Source organism: Notolabrus celidotus, chromosome 10, assembly GCF_009762535.1.
Source record: "Notolabrus celidotus isolate fNotCel1 chromosome 10, fNotCel1.pri, whole genome shotgun sequence".
In the NCBI taxonomy this organism is placed as follows: domain Eukaryota; kingdom Metazoa; phylum Chordata; class Actinopteri; order Labriformes; family Labridae; genus Notolabrus; species Notolabrus celidotus.
In genome coordinates, this window is record NC_048281.1 from 8,627,235 (window position 1) to 8,649,829 (window position 22,595).

Sequence of the window (22,595 nt, forward strand, 5' to 3'; positions counted from 1 at the left end):
TTATGCTACGAAAACCAGAAAATTAATCTGATTTGACAGGAAATACGGCTTAGCTATCCTGACATAATGAGAAAAATTAATCTGTTATGGTGGGAAATCCAGAGAGAGCGAGAAAAAGGATCTGATGCATTAGGAACACCAGCTTCATTATCCTATGACAGAACCAGTTATAGTAGGAAAACCAGCTTTGGGACCCTGAGATAACCAAGATAAGTATCCCATTATAAGGGGAAAGACAGTTTTTGTTACCCCAGGATAACAAGTATTATAAGTAGGGATGTGCCAATCAGCTTTTTTGGCCCCAAATCCCGATCCGATTTTTTAATATTGAATATTTGCCGATACCGAGTCCCGATCCGATAAGTGTTTGCCTAGATAATAGTTGCACAAGAGATAAGAGAGTTGAGCTGCAGACTATTTTTTTATTTCTTTAACAAAAACAAGTAATTCAAAAAATAACTAAAAAACATCTCATGTTTATTCCATTTATCTTAATCCAGCTAGCAAACTCATTATTGGTTTTACAAGCTCTGCTCTATGAGAACCACAAAACTGGTGTGCAGGCATTACAGCACGCTTAAATCCAAGGCTGCGAGATTGAAACACGCCCGGTTGCACGCCACTAGCTACGGAGCAACATTCCGGAATAGAGAACGGCAGCTGCCGCTAGGCACAAGGTTGCTAATGCTAACAGACTGTCCTGTGTTTGGTTTATGTTTTGGTCTTATTTAACCATATGTCCCTGGAGAGTTACCGTATGGGGCGTAGAGCATGTGTTTTTTTCTGTAATGTGTCTGATGGTGTACATGTGAGTTCTACAATAACATTGAAATCATGGAATATACTATTTTTCTCATTATGTAAACACAGCTAAGCGAAGTTAGAACACTTATTACACTTGTGCATTGGCCTTCAGCTGCATATTGTGTTCAGTGGCAGCAGACGTAAATGATCGGATGAGATGAGGGGCTCAAGTGGCGATCACCGATCAATTACAAAATGCCAAGATTGGCTCGGGACATCCCTAATTATAAGTCAAGAAGATATTGGAAAAACCACCTGGGATTAACTTATTACAGAAAAACCTGAGTTTCTATCTTGACATTTAACCAGGATGTCAAAATAAAAATCAATCAAAAAAGTAGTAATGAAAATGTATGGATGTGTCTGCTTAGGGCTTCCGTACATATCAAAGTATAATTGGGTGTATATGGGTGCAAACAGGCTTTTTGTTTGTTGGATACCTGAACACTTTTATATAATTCCTTCAGCATTAGGGGGATTTTTCTTATCATTATGGATGAAATCGGATTTGGGACATTAAAATGGGTCACTGATAGTCTCCAAAGCCCAAAAAGTATCAGTATGTAGGTTTTGGGGTCATTGACCAGCCCCTAGATTCGTCCATGTTTTGTCAAACAGCTCATTTTTGACAGGCTGAATTTCACAAACTTTAGATATATGCTCCACTCACCTCTCTTGCTATGAGATTCAGGGCATCGTCCTCTGCTGTGGATCTCTCCTTCTTGGTGGACCTCTTCCGTCCTGTGCCCTGAGTCCCCATGTTTCCTCCTCTCACAGTTCACAGTCAGACTTCGGCGAACAGTAAAGTAATCCAGAAGAGCGGCAAACAAGCTATCTGCTGGGTCTCATGTGTGGTTAAAATGTTAGATTAAAGTCGTGGGGATAAAAACAAACCGTGTCTGGTCGTGTTCGCAGCGTGGGTCATTGTCTTACATCCGTTTTCACACCTCTTCCTGTGTTTCAGGACCGACACAAGTCTACTGCGTTCAGCACCAGCCCCACGTGCGCTCCTGGTGCGTTTACAGGCGGATTCTGTCAGAACCGTAGACCCCACATTCAAACCGTCAAACCGTCAAACCGTCCTCTGAAACCGGGTCCGGGTCCGTCTCTAGCGCTTAAACAACAAAATTACCACCGAGAGTAAAAGAAAAAACATAAACAGTCTCTAAACAACCTTTATCAGAGTGTCTGTGAGCAGTTTGAGTCCGACACCTGACGGATCCACAGCAGCAGTCTCAAACTGTCACCCTGAAGAACTTCAAAGACTGGACTCAATCAAGACGCGTTCACGGGCTGTCGGATATACCAGCTGCGACTGGTAGTTTTGACAGTTTAGCACAGGGGTTCCCAAACTTTTCAGCCCGCGACCCCCAAAATATTCGTGCCAAAGTCTTGCGACTCCCACTGTCCCTCAAAGTGATTTAATGTGGCTTCATTTAGCTAGTCATTATTATTTTTATTATTATTTTTAGCGTTATTATTTTAATCATTGCTTTGACATTTATTTATCTTATTTAATTATTTATTTATTTCTTGTATTAATCTGATCTTGTTAACTTTACCTTATTTTTAATTTTTCTTTCCACTATTACTCATTTTATTAATTTTACTGTATTTATTTAATTTATTTTTGAGTATTTTATTTATAATCATGCCTTTTATAATTTTACCATTGTTGTTGTTTCTGTCTATCTGTTATTCTATGAAGCACTTTGGGATGCATGTTTTTATGTATGAAAGGTGCTATATAAACAAAATTCACAAACCCTAAACTTAGGAGTCATCTGGCAAAAAGAAAGGCAGAAAACTCATTACATTTTCTATTTTCAAGTTTTTTATTTCAAGTGTAGCTTCCAATCTTGTCGATATTTTTTTACTATAATGGGTAAACTGTATTATTTTTAGATAACTTAAAACAAAAACATTCTGGAAGACATCTCACGACCCCCCATTTGTGTTTCGCAACCCCCCAAGGGGTCCCGACCCACACTTTGGGAACCCCTGGTTTAGCACACAAAATAGAGCACAATAACTAATAACTAATAACCTTTTTTTCAAAACCAAGTGTATAGTAAGCTTATATTGCGTTTTTGAGTGATTATTCATGCCAAGCTAGCAATTGTGTTTTTAAATATTAAAAAAACCCCAAGATTTGTTACAAGCTTTAGGCTATCTCCTGGTCAACGTTTTCTTTCTGGGATCCCTATGATATCTCATAATTTTTATCCAGTTGGCTATTACATAAATATCCCCAAAATTATAACTGAATTCAAACTTTTTTCATGTTGAAGCACATTGAGTCCACACCTGTTGCTTTGATATGAAGTGATTTGTCAGTTTTACAGGTAAAAAAAAAAAAAAAAAAAGAACAGTGACCTTCACCTAATTCAAGTATTCACCCAATTACGTATATCTGACCTAACATTTCACCTTGCATACAAAAAGCTGTCCCATTGAGGCCTCAAGTAATTCTCAACATGTATGCGACTTCTTTCACCGGAGTTTTCGCTTAACACTTGAATGCATCATCAACCTCTGGCTGGGGACGCCATACATGTTCAGGGGTTCAGTTTCAGTCAGAAACTACAGCTCCAGCCTGGTCTATGGATCACACTCTCTCACACCCTCTCTGCTATTTTTGATGATGACCAGCGAGCTCTGAGTTTCTTAAAGAGAAAGACATGACCTCAGATTGAATGGACAACGATGTAATCCTTTATTGTTGATGCTAAGGCCAGTTATAGAGGATCTGCAACAGTCATAAGCAATTTATAGCTACACTAGATACTTTAATATCTCATGGTGTCACTGTAGTAAGCTATCATTGGAAAGTCCTCTAATGCAGATACATTTCCCTGTCATTTTTACAGTGTACTTTGATAGCCTCATATCAAAGTAAGTTGGAAGTTAATACAATACAGTTTTATTATAGTATATTCTTTTAATTGTTCATTATTTATATAAAATAAAGTCTTCTCTGTTTTGAGGTCTTACTAGGAAACACTTTTAATTTAAGTGAGTACTTACAATAATTGGATGGGATTTTGGGTCTACTTCACTTGTTGCATTACAATTTAATAATAATATAGCCCTATAAAAATGTTTATCAATATTTAAGTCTTAAGAATACATTACAAAACAAACAATTTAAGAGTAACATTACATGTTAAGGGTTAAAAAATACACTCAGTTTAATTCGATCGACACTGATTGTTCTTAAATTAATGTTGTTATAGGGAAAGTTGTCTGATACAGTCACTAACTATTCTGATGAACCAGCCAATTAAAACAATAGTAAAGCCTATATTTAAGGTTGGATTTGATGCACTTACATTCTCAGATTGTAACACTAAGCTGTTATGAATGCAATGCTGCCCTCTTGTGCTGAAAAAGTGTCAGTAGATATAAAAGAAGAGAAGGCTTAGTTAATGATACATGAGTGTATAAACACAGCTTCTGCTTTTATCTGACATGCAGTTTTTGAATTAAAACAGCTGAGTAGGAAAGAAACAACATTAGACTTTGGAAGAAGATCAACATTTCTCATAAGTATAATTTAAGAAAATCATGAGCAATGATTTAAACAGTTTGTGTGAGGAACAATGCTTAGAGTGTTTGCTCACTTACGATTGGCTGGAGGTTTTTATGGCTCGGTATACGGGGAAGTGAAATTATATTGTTGGTCTTTTACAAGTCCTGACTGGACTTTGGTTTTACTTTTATTTTCTGTGAACACAAGTCGAAGCAAACTCTCTCTTACAAAGAAGGCATATCAACTCTTCTTCACAGTTTGGAGTGGCTCTTTCTTCCTAAGAGGGAAACACTGATCACTGGATCAGGGTTTGATGACTTTCTTGGACAGTTTCTGTCTGAGTTCTTTCACTATTTTGGAATAAACTTTTCATGGGGGACAATCTCCCCAGGGTGCCTGGAGGAGCCCGGCTCCGCAGTCACAGTAGACCGGTTCAAACCCTCAGAGTTAAGATGGTCCTTCTGGGAGGCTCTGGTGTGGGGAAGTCCAGTCTGGCTCAGAGATTTGTCAAGGAGGAGTTCAGGAATACATCTCCTACAGTCGGCTGTGAGTTCATAACACCTGGAGTTTTGATCGGCTGTGTTTTTAACAGAGAAAGAGGATTTATAGAGAAGTAATAATCTGTTATATTTGGGAAATTGTAAATTGACTGTTACTGAAAGTCACATAAAAAAATCTACTGACAAAATCCCTGTCATGATATGACAAAGTAGGTCACTTCTAGGGGATTTCTAGCTGGAAGTAAGTGTGTTCAAATATTGTAGTTTGTTCAATCTGTCAGGTAAATATGAAGCTACAGTCCAAAGACGTTTAAATAAGGTATGTATTATTAGCAGGTGGTCGTGACTGAGGCACTTCTTCTTCCTTCTCATTAGGTGCCTACCTGACCCGGATGGTTCACCTCAGTGACGTCTCTCTGCGTTTGGAGATATGGGACACAGCTGGGCAGGAGAAATACCACAGTGTCACCCCACTTTACTACAGAGGTGCTCATGCTGCTCTGTTGGTCTATGATATCAGCAAACGGGTAAAAGGAGCAGACACTAGATGTTAGAAATGACGTGCTCTGTTCTCTCTTTGCTGATGCTTTACTCATTGTGTTGTCACACTATAGGAAACATTCATCAGAGTTCAGATGTGGCTCAAAGAGCTGGAGAAACACTACATTCCAGAATCTACTGTTGTGTGGCTGGTAGGCAACAAGGGAGACCTGGCACAGGTCAGACGAGTGTCAGTGCAGGTACAGACACCGAAATCATCTTTCTTCATCTCAGTCATTCCCAGTTTGGAGGAGAGCTAGGGCATCTCTTAACTTGGGCCCTATTATGACATGTTTGGGTGTGAAAATTACATGTGGGCTAAAACAGTTTTGGTCCTATGACTAGCGTGGTAAGGACTGAATCCTCTGTACATTGGGCACCTGCTCTAACAACGGAGCTAAACTGGTGCTTAAAGAAAAATCTAGTTTAAAGCATTCACACACCAAAATGTGAAAATAAATCAAGGTTTAAAATGAACCCTCCCTTGGATATTCAGAGTATGGTCAACCATAACTTCAAACCTATAAAATTTAACGTCTGGTCTCTTTATGTCATCCTACAGGAAGGTCAAAGTCTGGCCAGTGACAAAGGTCTATACTTCACAGAGACGTCTGCCCTGTCAGGGGATCAAGTCAGCAACCTGCTCCTGGATGTTGGTAAGTAAAGACGTTTAAAATTAAGAATTAGACGAAGAAGTCAGCCGCCAGGGTTTGCATCTAGATTTTGTTTTGCACAAACAAAGATGCTGCAAGTAGTTGTTTTATTATGCATAGCTTGCTCTTGATCCACTAGAGAGCAGCAGACACCAACATGAGGAGTATTTTATCACTGGTCATTCTGGTGACTCAGCTGTAATTCAGCCCACAGGGTGTATGAGTGTATTGGAGCGCAGCAGGGAGGACTGTCAGAGTGGCAGGAGACACCTCTCGGGGAGGTGCATCGAAGAGACACATCCAGCCTGTTAGGATCCTGCTGCAAAGTTGGACCGTAACGTAACTGTTGATTTCACTGCTGCTTGTCTCTGATCAGCTGGTCATCCCTTTCATTTTAAAGCTGCACTTAAGACTGTAAATAATAAAAGTCCTGAATGTATATGAATGTATTAATGTGTGCCTTTTTCTTTACTGATATAAATAAAAAATTCCCGTTGAGATTTCTGTTTTACTTTTTGGACAAGATGAACAGAGGAAATCATTTCAGGTAGTTTTGATTTAACACCAATTGAATTCACGTGTGATCAGTCCTTGGCTTGATAAGGATCTTTCCTCAGAAGTCCTGTTTTTGTCACTGATTGTAAAATAAACCCCCTCAGTGTCTGACTGTTCCACATGTTGAACTGAAAGCTTGACCTTTACTCATTGTCTCCTGCCAGACTTTTATAAGGTTGTGGTCACACAGAGCGGAGATCCCTCAAGCAGAGTCGAGTTGAAAGATGTTCTCCAATTTAGCTTCTTTTTACACAATAAAGACCCTGTCAAGTCTGATAAAAATAACAATAAAACAGCAATATTAAAATAAGTATTTCCACTGTCTAACAATAAGCTTTGTTCTCCTGGTCTTTGTGTTAAAACGATATCATTGAAACAGAGTGAGAAGCAGAGTGACAGTCCCAAACTCACCTGTCAGACAAACTATCAGTGATCATGGTAGGGCCAATTAAAGACTCAAGCTTAGCTCTTTACCTGACATACAGACAATACATGAATGTAATCTTTACATTTCCTACAATGAAGACTCAAAAGCATCCCCTAAACATATATATTATTTAAATATCTGAAGACGTCTTCAAAAACCTATTTCTGTAGCTGCTTTGCTGCCACGTTTCTGCCGGGTAGGGGGTGGATGGGGAACAGGGGGGTGATGTTGTTTGTGAAAGTGTGATACTAAAACTCAGCAGAAACAATAGCAGCATTGTTCCTATGCTTTAATAAAGTACGGCTGTAAAGACTCCTCTGATATTATAAAACAGTGTTGTTGTTTGCATTTGGCTGGTTCAAACCTCCACACAGAGACTTCTCCCCCCTGCAGTCCGCTCCTTGCACAATGTTCTCTCATTTGTTCTTCTTTATACAAAACATACGTTTTTCTCTGCAGGATGGACCCAAGAGTGCACTTTTACTGCTGAGTGATTTAAACCAGCGCTAAAACTGCGATGATATCTTCACAGGCCCTACAGAAGCTTGGTTTCATTCAGCACAAGAGAGCCTTGAAGGGCGCCTGGTGCTGGTTTGATTTGGATCCCGCACATAAACAAAGAAACACCTCACACTGAGTGGATGAAATGTGGATGATTTGGTTCTTATTAAGAGTATATTCATCTTGTGAAAGCCCCTTTGTGAGGTTGTTTCTGATTTTACACATGTTGTGCAACCCCTCCAGTGATCGAAGTACGAAGCTTTCTTTGTTTGAAACAGTTTTAAAATGAATACAACCAAAGTGAGGACAAACTAAACACTGGAGGAAATTGAGAATTGAGGAACTGAACGTAAAGGATCCAAAGATCGAGCAATCTAACACTGTTGTTTACATTTACCTACCTTGCAACTTTGAAACAGATTGCTACGTTTCTTACTTACTTATTCTGTAATGCCCTTGTTGCTACTGTAATGAAAAGTAAATTTAAATTAATAAAAGAAACAATGCTGCTCGTCTCTCTGCATCCAAAGAACAACAAAGTGGTAAAACTTTTCACTTTCCATCTTTATTGTGTTATGAAATGTATTGTTGGTGTTGTAGGACTTCCAAACTGTTATAGTTTTTTGCCATGGGTAATATGTTTTGGTATCAAGCTTCTTGTGTGTTTGAATTCTTGTCTCACAGTAGATCAGGATGTAATATTCAAGAAAACAACTTGAGTTGATACAATGTTGAGAGAAAAATGCAGACCACATGACAGAAAACTCCTAATTTGCAGTGAAAATCCAACAGCGATGTGAATATTTAAAAAGAAGAGATGTTAGTCATCAGTGTGTGATCCAAACGTTGGTGTCACTGTCAGCTGTTGGTCTGTAAGCTCTCACTGAGATGAAAGCCAGATGCTGATTTCTCCTCACAGCTCTTCGTCCAAATCTCCCCACTGGTCTGATCCCTCTGCCAGTGTACCAGGAGGCATCGATGTTTGGATCTGAACAACATGGACCACAAAGAGAGGAATGAGAAACAGACAAATCCCTGGTTCCAGCAGGATTAAGTGTCGTTATCTGGCTGTTTCACACAAACTGACCATTGATGCCGAGGCGTAAACACAAATACTGACTTCGCTCCTTAAAATAACGCTATGCTGAATCTTTTATGTGAAGCCCCTGAAGTTCCACAAGATCAGTTTTATCATTTGTATACAAAATAATTAACAAGATGATTACATTGATTTCAGTTGGTGTACACAGACCTTCTGTACGGTAAGACATTGTACTCACAAGATAATTTTGTTGCGCACACAAGTTATTATCTTGAGCGAATATACCAGCTATCTTTTGTGTAGAATAGAATAGAATAGAACAGAATAGAATAGAATAGAATAAAATAGAATGGAATGGAACAGAACAGAACGGAATGGAACAGAATAGAACAGAACAGAACAGAACAGAACATGATGGAGTGGAATGGAATAGAATAGAACAGAATGGAATGGAATGGAACGGAACGGAACGGAATAGAATAGAATAGAAAAGAAAAGAAAAGAAAAGAAAAGAACAGAAAAGAAAAGAAAAGAAAAGAAAAGACAAGAAAGGAATGGAATGGAATGGAAAAAAATAGAATAGTACAGAACAGAACGGAACGGAAGGGAATTGAAAGGAATGAAATAGAACAAAATAGAACAGAATGGAATGAAGTGGAAATGAGTGGAATGGAATAGAATAGAATAGGACAGAACAGAAAAGAACATAATGGAATAGAATAGAATAGAATAGAATAGAACAGAATAGAATAGAATATAAAAGAACAGAATAGAATAGAATAGAACAGAACAGAAAATAACTTAATGGAATGGAATGGAATAGAATAGAATAGAATAGAATAGAATAGAACATAATGGAATAGAATGGAATGGAACAGAGCAGAACGGAATGGAATGGAATAGAACAGAATAGAATAGAACAGAACATGATGGAGTGGAATGGAATAGAATAGAACAGAATGGAATGGAATGGAATGGAACGGAACGGAATAGAATAGAATAGAATAGAACAGAACAGAAAAGAACTTAATGGAATAGAATAGAATAGAATAGAATAGAATAGAATAGAATAGAACAGAACATAATGGAATAGAATGGAATGGAACAGAGCAGAACGGAATGGAACAGAGCAGAACGGAATGGAACAGAATAGAACAGAACAGAACAGAACACGATGGAGTGGAATGGAATAGAATAGAACAGAATGGAATGGAATGGAATGGAATAGAACGGAACGGAACGGAATAGAAAAGAAAAGAAAAGAAAAGAAAAGAAAAGAAAGGAATGGAATGGAATGGAAAAAAATAGAATAGTACAGAACAGAACGGAACGGAAGGGAATTGAATGGAATGAAATAGAACAGAATAGAACAGAATGGAATGAAGTGGAATTGAGTGGAATGGAATAGAATAGAATAGAACAGAACAGAAAAGAACATAATGGAATAGAATAGAATAGAATAGAATAGAACAGAATAGAATAGAATATAAAAGAACAGAATAGAATAGAATAGAACAGAACAGAAAATAACTTAATGGAATGGAATAGAATAGAATAGAACATAATGGAATAGAATGGAATGGAACAGAGCAGAACGGAATGGAATAGAACAGAATAGAATAGAAAAGAATAGAATAGAATAGACCTTTTGTCCATGATGTTGAAAACTGTCTTCTGCTTCAAAATACAATCACACTATGACCTAAATTACAAACAAGCGAAAAAAATCAAAAACAAGACACTTTGACTCCTTTCCATTGTCTCAGTCACAGTCAACATAATTCATAAACAAAGAGAACAATATGTCAAGGTTGTAGTTGTAATTTAAAAAAGTTAAAATAAAAAACAGTTGTTTTTTCATAATGAAGCACATGGTCTGCAGCAGAGCCTCACCCTCCTTTACTTTATCTATCTTTGTGGAACAAGTATTTCAGTGTACAAATGAATATCTTGTGCAGTTAAGTTAACATCTTGTGAGCATGTTGGGACTTCTGTACTTTTACAAAGTGTCCTTTTATAAAACTGGCATACAAATCCTGCTCACTGTAGTGAGCTGACAAGTGGTAGTGGTTGTATCTAGATGTGCAAAGGTGTCTGTGATCCTCATAGCTTCAAACTAAAAGGGAAGAGCTGTTTCCTTTTGTAATAGGTCAAATATAAGAAAGTGGTTTAAAAAATAACCCTTAAATAACTGATATAAAGAGGCAACTTTGAAAAATCTATTGTAATAAAGAAAGCTGTTTCTGAATGATCATCCATATTTTTCATTTTCTCTGTATTTGTTTATAAAAACATGCATTTTAGTTCAGAACCCTTCAGGTCTCTATATATTTGGGTTGTAATTCTGTCTTACTTTGGATGTTTACTGAGTCATCTTGATGAGATCCACTGAGAGCCTGACTGAGCATCAGCAAGACCACAACGAGGACTGCACACAGTCTCATAGCAGCTCGACCTGGAGCAAAATACACAGATATCATATCATCACAGCAGAAACTCTCAGTTTTCGGCTAAAATGATTATCTTAAGTATAACATCTGATGCAAAGACACGCTTCTGAAGGCATTCTCTGCTACTGAAGCAAGCTATTCTAACTCTTTTACTTTATCCCCAAACAAAAGTCGACCTGAATTTGCAGTTAACCAAAAGCTTTAAATATACTGAACATAATAAAGACTTACCTTTTGGACTATCAGGTGTTTGTTTGATTGGTCTTCAGAACCAATCTTCTCCTGGTTAAAACTGGAGCTGAACAGGTGCAGGAGTGATGACTGGAGCCAGAGTAGATCCCTCTCTGTCTTTAGGTGTAGAAGAACAGAAAGTTTGTGTTCCAGGTGATCGGACTCAAAGAAGAACAGCTGTGAGAATAAAGAACAGGAGGATATGTTTGTCTCACCTGCTCTATGGACGCACCTCTGAGTCTCTGTTATCTTCGTTAATCAGCTGTGTCTTCTCTTTATACTCCAGCAGGAGGGGCAGCAGTGTGTTGATGTATTGATGTCACCCACTGCTTGAAAACTATTCACCATATTTGTATATTTTGGAGAGTGAAGTAGAATTCAAAATCAAACTTTGGACAGGCAGTGGTGGGCAGTAACAAAGTAAATTTACTTAAGTATTGTACTTAAGTACATTTTTTGAGTATCTGTACTTTACTTGAGTATTATTTTTTGGGGAAATTATTACTTTTACTTCACTACATTCAGAAGACAATTATTGTACTTTTTACTCCACTACATTTCTATCAATGCTCTAGTTACTCACTACTTTGGCTTTGAAGTCAGCTCCTGAATTTCCTTCTCTTTTCTGAAATCTGATCCTAAGACAGTAAACTGTGTTTGTGTCATTCTGTTTGTCTCAGTGGTTTAGTCGTACCTGTAAATCGTGCGTCTCCACGGTTGAACGTGGAGCAAACACAGAGCAGATTTCACTCAGATCAGGCAGTTCATTTAGAGGTGGTAATGATGGCTGTAATTCTCCACCTGAACACCCATGGCCATATCTTCAACCCGTGTTAGAGGTTTTTGAAACGAAGAATGATACGTATGGTTTGAAATGTTCTCCCTGTTTCCCTCTCTGCTCAAACACACAAACATTCACTGTCCAACCTCAGACAGCGTGTCGAGCTACGTAACATTTGTTTCATTCCAGATGAACATTTCAAACTAAGTTGTCTGTGCTTGGAGTAACTTAGTGTCTGTTTTTATTCCATGGTAAAGTTTTTAAAGATTTCAAGTAATGGTTTCTAAATAAAAATAATGTATCCGAATGTACTTCCATGTATTCTTGACTGCACTCATGCTTTGTGATAAACCAATGTTTTGAGATAATTTAAGAAGTACTTTGAATACTCAAGTATTTTTAAAAGCAAGTGCTTCAGTACTTTAACTCAAGTAATAATTTCACAGAGCAACTTTCACTTGCACAGGAGTAATATTTGAATGGAGTATCTGACTTAAGTAATGAAGTTGTGTAGTTTGTCCACCACTGCCCACAGGAGACACTGGCTGTTGAACTGGCATGGACGCTAGGCTATCAGCAGCTGCAGACCGGGTCAATTTGACAACATAGATTAGCAAGTTTTAAGAGAGTCTAATCTGAGTACAATGGCCTTTGAAAGAGACATAAATATGACCAAACCAAACTTTAAACTTTTCCAAGAAAGGCGTGGAGTCATTTCTGTGGTGACAAACCAAAGAGCCTCCATGCTCTCACAAGTATTAAGACAATCCGATCTTTTGTTTGTGTCCAAAGAGTTCAAAGATCTTAGAAGAAAACTATGAGGTGATTCAACAACAAAGGGATCAGAATGCTTGAATGAAGCTTTCAACACTGTATCAACAACAACAGCTTGATTTGTGGAGGTTATGGTGAGATAAGCAGGAGGAAACCAAAGCAAATCAAATGTTCTGCTGTGGAAAAATGCTGTTTGATGTGACATGTATGGTTGGAGACTGATAACAAGAGGATGAAACAAAACAATGATGAGTTTTTGAATAATTTAATCATCAAATATGGATGTATTATTAGACTTTTACATACTTCATAACTAAACTGTCCAAACCGTTTTCTGTGCAGTGATCCAGGGCTTAATATCAGTCAGTAGTTGGTACAAATACAGATTCATAAGATACTTTTTAAAAAATGTATACGATAGTGAGAGAAAATGGCATGGAATGAAAACCTCAACATCCTCATCTGTTTGCATGTGCACAGAACTCATGAAACATCTTAAAAAATAAAGGCCTCTTTTGTAATCAACTATAACAAAATTAAAAATGAAAGTAAGAAAATAAATAAACCATGTTTGTTGTTTGTTTTGTGTTATGGCAAGTTACCAGAAAATATAAACAAATAACAGATCACAATCATGAGAGCAAATGCAATCAGAGCAAACACGCAGAAAGTACTACCATTAATAAGATGCAAGCTTTAAATAAAACTCTGCTGATTAGTTATAAAATACTCCACTTTACTTTAAGAGTTATGAGAAAAAATATGATTATAGAAGTTTAATTTAGACACATTTCACATATGTAGACATAAAAATTACAAGGAATGTGCAATGATGTCTATTTTCTTTATCCATTAACATAAATGTACAATTTTAGACAATCAATTAAACCTCCACTGGTGTTATGAGACTGATAATGTTAACAAATATACAAACAATTTTATAAAGACTAAAATGTAAAATTGTTATATTGTTTAAAAGGTAAAAAATAAATGTTGCTCTAATTGTGAAATATTTTTATATTTAGTTTGGCATTCTCTTTTTTACATGTGAACATCAAAATAAATAAGTGTAGATTTTAGAACTTTATGTAATATAAGAACATTTTTGCATATTAAGATAAATGTGTTAACTCAGCAAACTAATGGATACAAATCATCTGGATACAAGAATGGTTGCACAAAGTTAGTGTGGTGCTAAACGACAAATATTGTTTAGATCTTGATCAAGATAATTTCACAACAAAGAAACAATCAAAATGTGAATTTAAGCAGGAAAAATGAGTCAGTCACAAAATGCTGAGCCTCCTCCTCATGAGCCCTGCGTCATTACCGGTTTCTGCAGGAAGAGAGAGACACACAGACGGACACAATCATTGGCTGTTTGATTAACAAAGAATCAATCATGTCATGCTGTGATTGGGTTAATGGATTCACTGTTAGTCATTATGTCATTGCAACATGGACATGAACAAGTTCAGCAGGAAAAAAAACAGGTCTGTAAAAGAAGATGTGAGGGGTGTGATGATTACTGAGGCTGAGGAAAGACTAAAGATCAACATCATATCTAAAGCTTTAGAGAGGGAATCAACCCTGAGTGATCAAACTTGTGCCATCATGCACTGTTCATCTTAAAGCTCCTGTGATCCTTGTCTTGTGTACTAAAGGTCCTCACAGGAGCTTTAATATACAGTATATCATGTGTGCAGAGAAGTTTGTGAGATGGTGGATACTAAAACAGCAAGCAGTGATGATCAAGCTAAAGAAGAGTTTTCAGTGCGGCAGCAGCCAGTTCTGGACTCAAATAGTGTCTCTAAGACTAGAACCATTAACCTGAAGCACATTGGTCATATTAATGTTCCTTTAAAACAAGCACAGCTAAATCCTGATGAATAGAAATCAAGTTAAAAAGCAAATTCAGGATCACAGTACAACAGAGAAAACTCAAAGCTGGTGTTAATTATGACAAAACATTTAAAAAGTGCTCAAACATATTAGCTCCTTATCACTCCGCTGTACAAATGATTAAGTTGCACACTTGGCTTAAGTTTAACGATTCAAGAATGCCCAGAATTAGTGAAATAGAATAAGCAAAAATTAAAGCAATAATCATCAATTCAAACCAAAACAAAGCACATTATAAAAATGAGCATATATCCAAGCAGGTGCCTTCACGGTCAAAGCTTAGAACCAGAAAATGAAGAGTTCACTTCCAAACATGGAGTCAGTTTGAACATTTAAAACCTTAAATTTATAGTGTGACATTTAACAGAATAAACCTTTTTTGCCAGCAGATGTGAAGATCAAAATCACTGCTGTGGGAATCTGAAGAATTTAAGACTGCTTGTCTTTGCTTAGCGGAACGACTGGTAGCAGCTAACCCTAAGTCATTTTGTCCTTTCTGCAGTCTTTATGCTAAGCTAATAACCTCAAAGCTGCAGTACCCTGAGTGTCCACTTGAGGCTGCCTCCAAAAGCCAAGGACTCTCCATAAGAGCTGTGTTAAAATGTTCATTTTTGCAGCAGAAGTTAAGATGTCTACAGCCTGGTACTGAAAAGGATTTTGGTCTCTAGTTTCTTTATACATCACAACTATACAGGGTCAGATTTCCAAACTCATCCGTTGTGATTATATCAAGGCTGTTATAATAATACATAACGAGGGGTGTGGCTAGTTGGGGTCAGCTTTTCCTAAACGACGACTGCTGTGAGCTTCATAACGTTTCTTCAGAAGCCATTAGGTGGCGTCCATGTTTAATACAATCTGTGCACTTGACATAAAGCTATGAGAGTGATTGGATCTTCTTATATAACCTGGCAATAAGGTGAATTCCCCCAAATGTCACACTATAACTCTCAGCTACAAAATTAACATTTTTACAGCAAGCAATCCAGACTAAAGCAACATTTTTGCAGTAGTTTCTTTCCTCAGTGTCAGTTTTCTTTATTCTAGCTTTATAAATTGGAACTGAACTCTTCACTTCACCCAGCACCACACAGCAGGGTCATACCGCACAGGGAGCCCTGGGTTTGGGCTTGGCCACTGGGTTCCTCTGTGTCAGGGAGCCCCTGTAGAGGGAGTTCCTCATAAAGTTGTCCACCTGGTCTGCAAACATACATCAACCACATTGTACATCCATGTTTGCCTCTCTTTTATTAATCTCTTTTTAAAGCAGGACTGTGGTTTCCTTTATCACATGTTTGTGGGAAAACTTGGAGCTTATCTAGGGCCTGCAACGTCACTAATATGGAGACTAAAACTGATGTTAATGGAGAAGTATTATCAGGAGAGTGATCAAGTAGTTTCTCAGTTTGTCAGTGAGGTCTGTGAGCAATGACTCAAAGATTTCTCAGTCCAGCTTCTCAATTGCAAACCCCTAATGTCCGGTTAAAAATAACTCTAAAGGAAAATTCCCAAGCCTTTTTTCCCCTCATATATGAGCGGTCTAAATGATGTTTGCAAACGTTTTGGAATAGCAAAACTACATTTTTCAGGGCAACCAAACTAGTTGAGGTGATAGACCAGCAACTCCTGTATCCTGCAGATAAAACGTACCTCTTTTTTCACCGTTGGGCTCTTGTGGCTTTAAAGGGAGCAATGTAATAGTTATTACTTATTTAAGGAAGCATATTTAAGGAAGCATATTGCAAAGAAAAGAATATATCCTTCCTGTAATGTTGTCAAAAACCTTGAATATCAATGTTATCGACCTTTTCTACACACTTTGATTTGGCTCATTTGCTCTGAAAGATGACGTTCAGCTACCACAGCTCGTCTCCTGGCTGCTAGTAAATGCAAACCGATGAAACGCCAAAGTGTCCTTTTAATATTTTACTCATCTTTGACCCACACAAATTGGGCAGTGTTTACAAATTGAAATTCCCTTTTAACTACCGTGAATCTTTAGATAACCATCAATCGAATTGAAGATATTTTTATCATCTAATAGCAAAACGGCTGTGGGAATATTGCATGTAGCAAAATCAAGTATCCGAGATACATCTGGGAAATGTGAATCTGCAGTACAACAGGACACAGTGTTCACCAGCTCACAGAATAGAGCATCATGTTCTCGGAGTTTAACAAGGTTAAGATGTTTGAGTCAAACAGGGGGCCTTGGGGATCGTGCTCAAGGGCTGCAGTGTCGGCTCTTACTTGTGGGAAAGTTGTGGGAAAGTCTTCTTGCTTGGACCGGGATCGCAGACTAGAGGACAACAAAACAGGAAGCAGGAGAGCAAAAAAAGAATAATTAACATATGGGAATAAATGTTAGGCCTATCAGTCGTTCTCTTTGGCAACTTGTAGAAACAGTTATCAGAGACAGACTGTCTTAGGAGACAGAAAGTGGATGGTTTGAGTCTAAGTAGGCGTGGCCTCAGAGCTGACACGTATCTCAGTTCATTGAGTCAATCAGGATAATCAAATCCACCTCTTAAACAGCTCTGCTTCCCAAAATAACTACAGCATGCATGTGATTTGAGTCTACATTAACAGTCCTCCAAACTACGTAAACTTTAATGGAATAACTTTGAAAGCTACAACTCAGAAACCGCAATCAAATTAAATAAATGGAAATTGAACATTTTTACCTTTCGTCTTTTGTCCATTGGCATGCCTGCAGCATTCAGGGCAGCAATCCTGTTCTCTATGTAAGACACCTTTGGATATAAAGAGAAGATAAAAACATTTTTCTGTTTCTGTCTCCTTAAAGCTGAAGAGACAGGAGCTTCTCAGTGTGCCCCATGAACCTTATAACTCAGCTACTGGTTTGTCTTTACCTCACTCTGGGCGTTCTGGACGTTGGCGGCTGCCTGAGCGACCTGGTCCTCCAGCTCAACCAGTAAGGCTGTCGAGCCTTTGAAGCCTGATTTTGATCCCTCCTCTAGAGGGTTCCGTTTTCTCTCCAGACTGTCTGTGGAATGGTTTGTCTAATAGAGGAAGATGAGGACAGAGACAATGTGTGAATAAGCAGTTAAGAAATTAAAGAAAACAGAAAAATGAATGTTTGATGGCATATGAAAATATGAAATGCTATGGAAATCCCAAATTCCGCAAATTACTGAACATAAAGTGTAACTTCTTTATAAAACCTTAAAGCACTGAAATATGACATTAATCTGACATTAATTCAATTTTTAAAATGTATTTTAATGCTATTTTGTCCCTTTCAGCACACCGTAGTAGAGCATCATCCTGCTTCGTGCTGCTGCATGATGGAAAATAACACTGCTGTGGTCTTGAATGGCCCATTTCACTTTAAAACTCCCAGGAGGCCTAGCTGACACTCCAATTTGAGCTATCACCTAAGAGCTAAGCATACAGGTGCAGAGTGTGTAAATCGCCAAAGACGTGGTAGTGGATGAAACTAAATCAAAGAAGTTAGCTAGAGCAATACTGAATGGTGACAGCTGACTGCCGGCTAAATATCCTGCCTTGGAAGCTAATTTCTGGACCATTCTGTCTTATAATACTACAGGGAAATTTGAAACTTCTTTTCTTAAATTTCAGGTGAGTGATTCATGTTTTTTCTAGTTACTTTCTTGGAGCAAGTCTCATTACAATGACGACTCATCATTTTTTCTTCAGCAGACCTGAGGGATGTTTTGTTAGTTATACACTTTATTTAACTGCTGCTAATTTTGCACATGCACCTCTGCATGTTTTTTAATGTCCTATTTGAAATAAATACATGAAAATTAATTAAACTAAATATTTAACAAAATAAGCACGCTGAAGCTGTCTCTCCTACCTCTAAGTCATGGTTTTAGAGCTAACTGGTTTGGCTGTGCAGCATTTATTAGAGTATACATCTAAATGTCAGGATCATAAAGTACATTTTCATTACATTCATTTGTAATAGAATTAAGACCCTGGGAAGAACTGCTTTACATTTTAAAATGGAAATTAAAAACTGTATGGAAATTATTCTTAATGGGATTTTAAACATGCAATCAAATTGTGATAAACTATTGAAATTCTGTGATTAATCGTAATTACTGAATTTAATGTTTGACAGCATTCAGCTTGAAACATTCGCTCATTTCCTGAGTTTCCTGTGGTTGTTGGGACTTATTTTTAAAGGCGTCATGTTCTTGTTCCATCTGATCCTTTTACAAGGCTTGTTTGTATTATTGAGTTAAACCAAGTCATATTAGAAATGTGTTTTTTATCATTGTTATGTCTTTTTACTGCCTGCCATGAATCCACTTTCTTTATTCCACTTCTGTCCAGGGGATGGCAGTAAAGATGCCTCTAAGCTGGTTTGACGTTCACCATTTAACACAGAAACCTTCTTCCATTTGTTAATAGTTATAGTGATAACGTGGCTTCTTACAGCATCATCGTAAACCCCTTTAGTCTTACGTAACCCCTGTCCCCCTAAGGAGGATCCAGATCCCTTTACAGAACTGTGAGTTCTGTCACAGATTTCTCAGATCAGCCATGTCATATAATCTCATACTACATTAACTCTTCCAAAAACAGACCCTGAGGTGGTAAGTCGTCATTTATAACTTGATGTCAATGAGGCAGAAAGAAGCTTTTTGGTTTGATGTGAAGCAGAACAGAAAACAAGGGCTGCTGGGAGATCAGAGGTCCATCAGAGTTGACCTTTGCCCCTTTCAGTCATAATGAAAACACAATGCTGTGAAAGAAAACACCAGCTTTACAGGATTGAGCCGTATGATGTGATAACTTCAGAGGGCCTTTCTGTATAATCTAGCGTTACATGATACTTTAAAGCTTTGAGTGAGCGCATGCAGTTTGAACAAGCAGATTTCAATAAGAGTGTTTAAAAAAAATCAACATTATATAACTACACAGTTCTGAAGTTTGGTAACTTTAGAGGGAAGATGGCATTTAAAATCTGTGTTTGGAGAAACAGAGAGAGAAAGTTTCAAAGCAAAAACAAACACTAAGGCTGAGTGACTTGATTTATGACTACATTATGTGCTTGAACTGGATTCCAGCAGAGATGGTATGGAATTTCATGAGCCGGCTCTTTTAAAAGAACAGAATGTGCAACTATCCAGATGTGCAGCATGTATGTTTCTTATGAACTTTCTGGCATTACATGATGATTTAATCCTGGAAGAATCCTCTACCTTCTGTGAGTCAGAGCACTGCGGCTGCTCCTCCTCCATCCTGGAGATATTACTGCTGGCTCTGGATGTGGGTCTGGTGGGCAGTTTCGAGGGTTTGGCATCCGCATCGTGGCTCCTCCATGCTGGGATGTCTTGGGAGGAGAGTGGCCTGCTGGACTCATCTTCATCAGAGGTCAGGCTGTGGTCGCTGATATTGTCCGTCATCTCGTGCAGCTTCCGTCTCAGTTGCTGCTCCTCTAAGTCGACGTCCTCCCACTGAGGAACAGGAGAGGTGCTGTTTGGAGTCAGCGGAGGCTGGCTGGTCTGCAGGAAAAGAACAGAGAAAAAACAAAGGAGGGAAACTATCAATGCTGTGAAGGTTTACACTTTGCATCTTTGTTAGTTTTAACACAAACCTCAAGTGCCTGAGTGAATTATCTCTGACTGTGCTCCTGTGAGTTTCCTCTGCTTGCTCCTGTTTTGCAGCAGCAAAAAGATCAGAAGGTCCTGGTGGCTGAGGAAACTGAATAAGTATGAATCTGCTCTAACTTCAGCAGCAAACATGAGCATGCATGGCCAACTACCTTACTCAGCACCATATACTGTATGAAGTAGATGCAGCCTCCTCATTATCACTGATTGATTTTGGGAACAGGGAAACAACCACATTTGTACAAGAAGGTGGAGCTGGAAAGGAGTGAGGCAGGGTAATGAGGATGCTGGTTTTGATCAACAAAAACTTTAATAAAATTTAAGTTTTTACTATGATAAAAGTCAGACATTGGAGCAGACAAGTTGCATGCAGACTGTTCTATGACGAAACCGGCAAACATGTGCTATATGCAAATCTATTTAAACAGTGGTTAGCCACAAGAAAGGGAAAGCATGAGTCTCTGAAATATCGCTCTCATTTGAAGCTCTTCAGCCACTAATTACCAGACGACCTAGAGTTCTCTGCTTCTTCACAGTTTGCTGCTTTTTATGGGTTTGCTCATTCTGCTTCGATGATGGCGGTGTGGATTTCAGAGCGTGCATCCCAATTAAAAGCAGACACCGAAGCCACATGAGAGATCACTTCTGATGAGGAGATGATGAGTAGACGTAACTGTGCCCCCTTTTCATCACACTTAGGCTCGAACAATGGATTACAAATAATCAACTGAAGTATTTTGAGGGAAGTATTTCTAAAAACTAAATTAGCTGATAATTAAAAGTTAATGAGGATGTGTTTATGTTTACCAGTAGCAGGTTTAAAGAAAATTGAAGCTCATTTAGCTTCATGAGGAAACGTGGCGGCTTAAAGTTTTGCAAGTTTAACAATTTCTTCACATTCAGTTAATACTTCTGTAGGCTCTGCTTCTGTCATTTCTTTAGTGAGCTGTAGAGCACTTTTCCAGCTCTACTTATTGGAAACACACAAAACAACTTTGACTGAGCAACTCAATGGTTAACTTTTATTTAACTCACCACTTTCTAGTTTAAGAGAGGGTGTTGTTTTGGTCTTAAGTATGGAAGAATAAGGAGTTTTAGCTGTCTGAAGCTCTGGCCCTGCAAAGCTGCGTCGTTCTTACTGCACGTTAGCTTCATAGTCGCCAACCTTTAAGCTAGCTATCGCCAGTTACATAGGCTAGCTTGCTGTGTTGTTGGTCATCAGAGCTTTGTTGCATGCTATTTGACAATTGGATGTTAAACAAGCGGGTTAAAACAAATTAAGTTATCAGTTCACTAGATATAGACTATCTTTATCCAGATTACACACACCTGTTTTGAGCTGCATTGCTTTAAGTTTTTTTTGGCCACTCCAGGGCAGCATCACAAGCTGAAAACACTACAGTGACATAAGTTGATGTTGTAAACATCGAAGGTATTAAACAGGACAGCTGAAGAGAGACAGGAAGTGTGGAGGGTACAGGGAGGGGGAAGACTGGTAGCAAAGGGGCAAGGCCAGGAGTCAAACTAGCAACTGCTGCAACGAGGACTGTTCCTGCAGTGCATGGGGCTGAGACCTCTATATGGCTTTACTTACTATTAAAGTAACTTTGTCCACCTGCCGTTTATTGTGATGCAGCTTGTCTGAAATGATTACCACTGTTTAAACTCAAACTAAACACAAACTTGTAAGCATCTGCAGGGAACAGAAGTGTTAGCATTAATACTCTTGTGCTATTCAAATTTGATGTAACTCTTTTTAATCCATACGCAGTTATTTGAGACATTTTTCATATTTTTCATAGGAGTCCAGTTTGCAGGATGCCTTCATATAATTCTAATATTATCTTCAAAATGCCTTTGAAGAGACCAGAACTAAGGATAATTTAATCTCTGCCCTTACTCTAAAGGAAGCTGGACAGCTCTTTTAAAACTCTAGTTTTCCAATTAACACAGTGATACACAGGTCACTGCTCCTGCACTGATTTACTCTCCTTTTACCAATCTGTCTCTCCAATTTGCTCAAAGTGTAGATCAGCAGAGGGCACTCTCGGACATCTTTTCTGTACCTGCCTGGAACTAAACTTTCTAAATGTTGCTCTGAAGAATACACCTGTGACACCAGATCCACACACTGCCATTTAGAGTGGTACCTGACATCTACACACCCACTAACCCTGTCTTCCTACTCCAGACCATACATTATGTATTAGTTGGAAAACATGTTAGCTCTCTGAACAAATACCTTCCTTAAAACCTGGTAACCAGAAATGATCAATGTGCTACATGTGGTGAGG

General features: G+C 38.2%; 3 protein-coding genes across 7 annotated transcripts in view; 1 reads left to right on the plus strand and 2 right to left on the minus strand.

Moving 5' to 3' along the window:
• The window catches only part of lrrfip1a (leucine rich repeat (in FLII) interacting protein 1a), a 65,520-nt gene extending 63,431 nt beyond the window's left edge, over positions 1-2,089 (minus strand). For 4 of the 5 annotated variants that reach the window (XM_034693602.1, XM_034693600.1, XM_034693601.1 and 1 more), the window contains exon 1: positions 1,475-2,089. In XM_034693602.1, the coding sequence (XP_034549493.1) occupies positions 1,475-1,564 (90 nt within the window). In that variant the 5' untranslated portion in view covers positions 1,565-2,089. The remainder of the gene's footprint in view (positions 1-1,474) is intronic. The other variant, XM_034693603.1, reaches the window with a different exon arrangement.
• Positions 2,090-4,469: 2,380 nt separating this feature from the next.
• Positions 4,470-6,524, plus strand: LOC117820003 (ras-related protein Rab-17-like). Its single transcript, XM_034693608.1, has 5 exons — positions 4,470-4,882; positions 5,212-5,363; positions 5,451-5,576; positions 5,939-6,032; positions 6,237-6,524. The coding sequence occupies exons 1-5, from the start codon at positions 4,708-4,710 to the stop codon at positions 6,365-6,367; spliced, it is 678 nt and encodes a 225-aa protein (XP_034549499.1). The 5' UTR covers positions 4,470-4,707; the 3' UTR covers positions 6,368-6,524.
• A 7,608-nt stretch (positions 6,525-14,132) lies between these two features.
• Positions 14,133-22,595, minus strand: part of mlphb (melanophilin b) — a 38,304-nt gene continuing 29,841 nt past the window's right edge. Inside the window, 5 exon segments of the mRNA XM_034694674.1 lie at positions 14,133-15,892; positions 16,943-16,991; positions 17,377-17,445; positions 17,566-17,715; positions 19,891-20,193. Of these exon segments, the coding sequence (XP_034550565.1) occupies positions 15,792-15,892; positions 16,943-16,991; positions 17,377-17,445; positions 17,566-17,715; positions 19,891-20,193 (672 nt within the window). The 3' untranslated portion in view covers positions 14,133-15,791.

Coding starts and splice junctions, on each gene's coding strand:
- LOC117820003 (XM_034693608.1), top strand. CDS start 4,708: ATGGGGGACAATCTCCCCAGGGTGCCTGGAGGAGCCCGGCTCCGCAGT. Junction 5,364..5,450: donor TCTATGATATCAGCAAACGG/GTAAAAGGAGCA, acceptor GTCACACTATAG/GAAACATTCATCAGAGTTCA. Junction 5,577..5,938: donor TCAGACGAGTGTCAGTGCAG/GTACAGACACCG, acceptor GTCATCCTACAG/GAAGGTCAAAGTCTGGCCAG.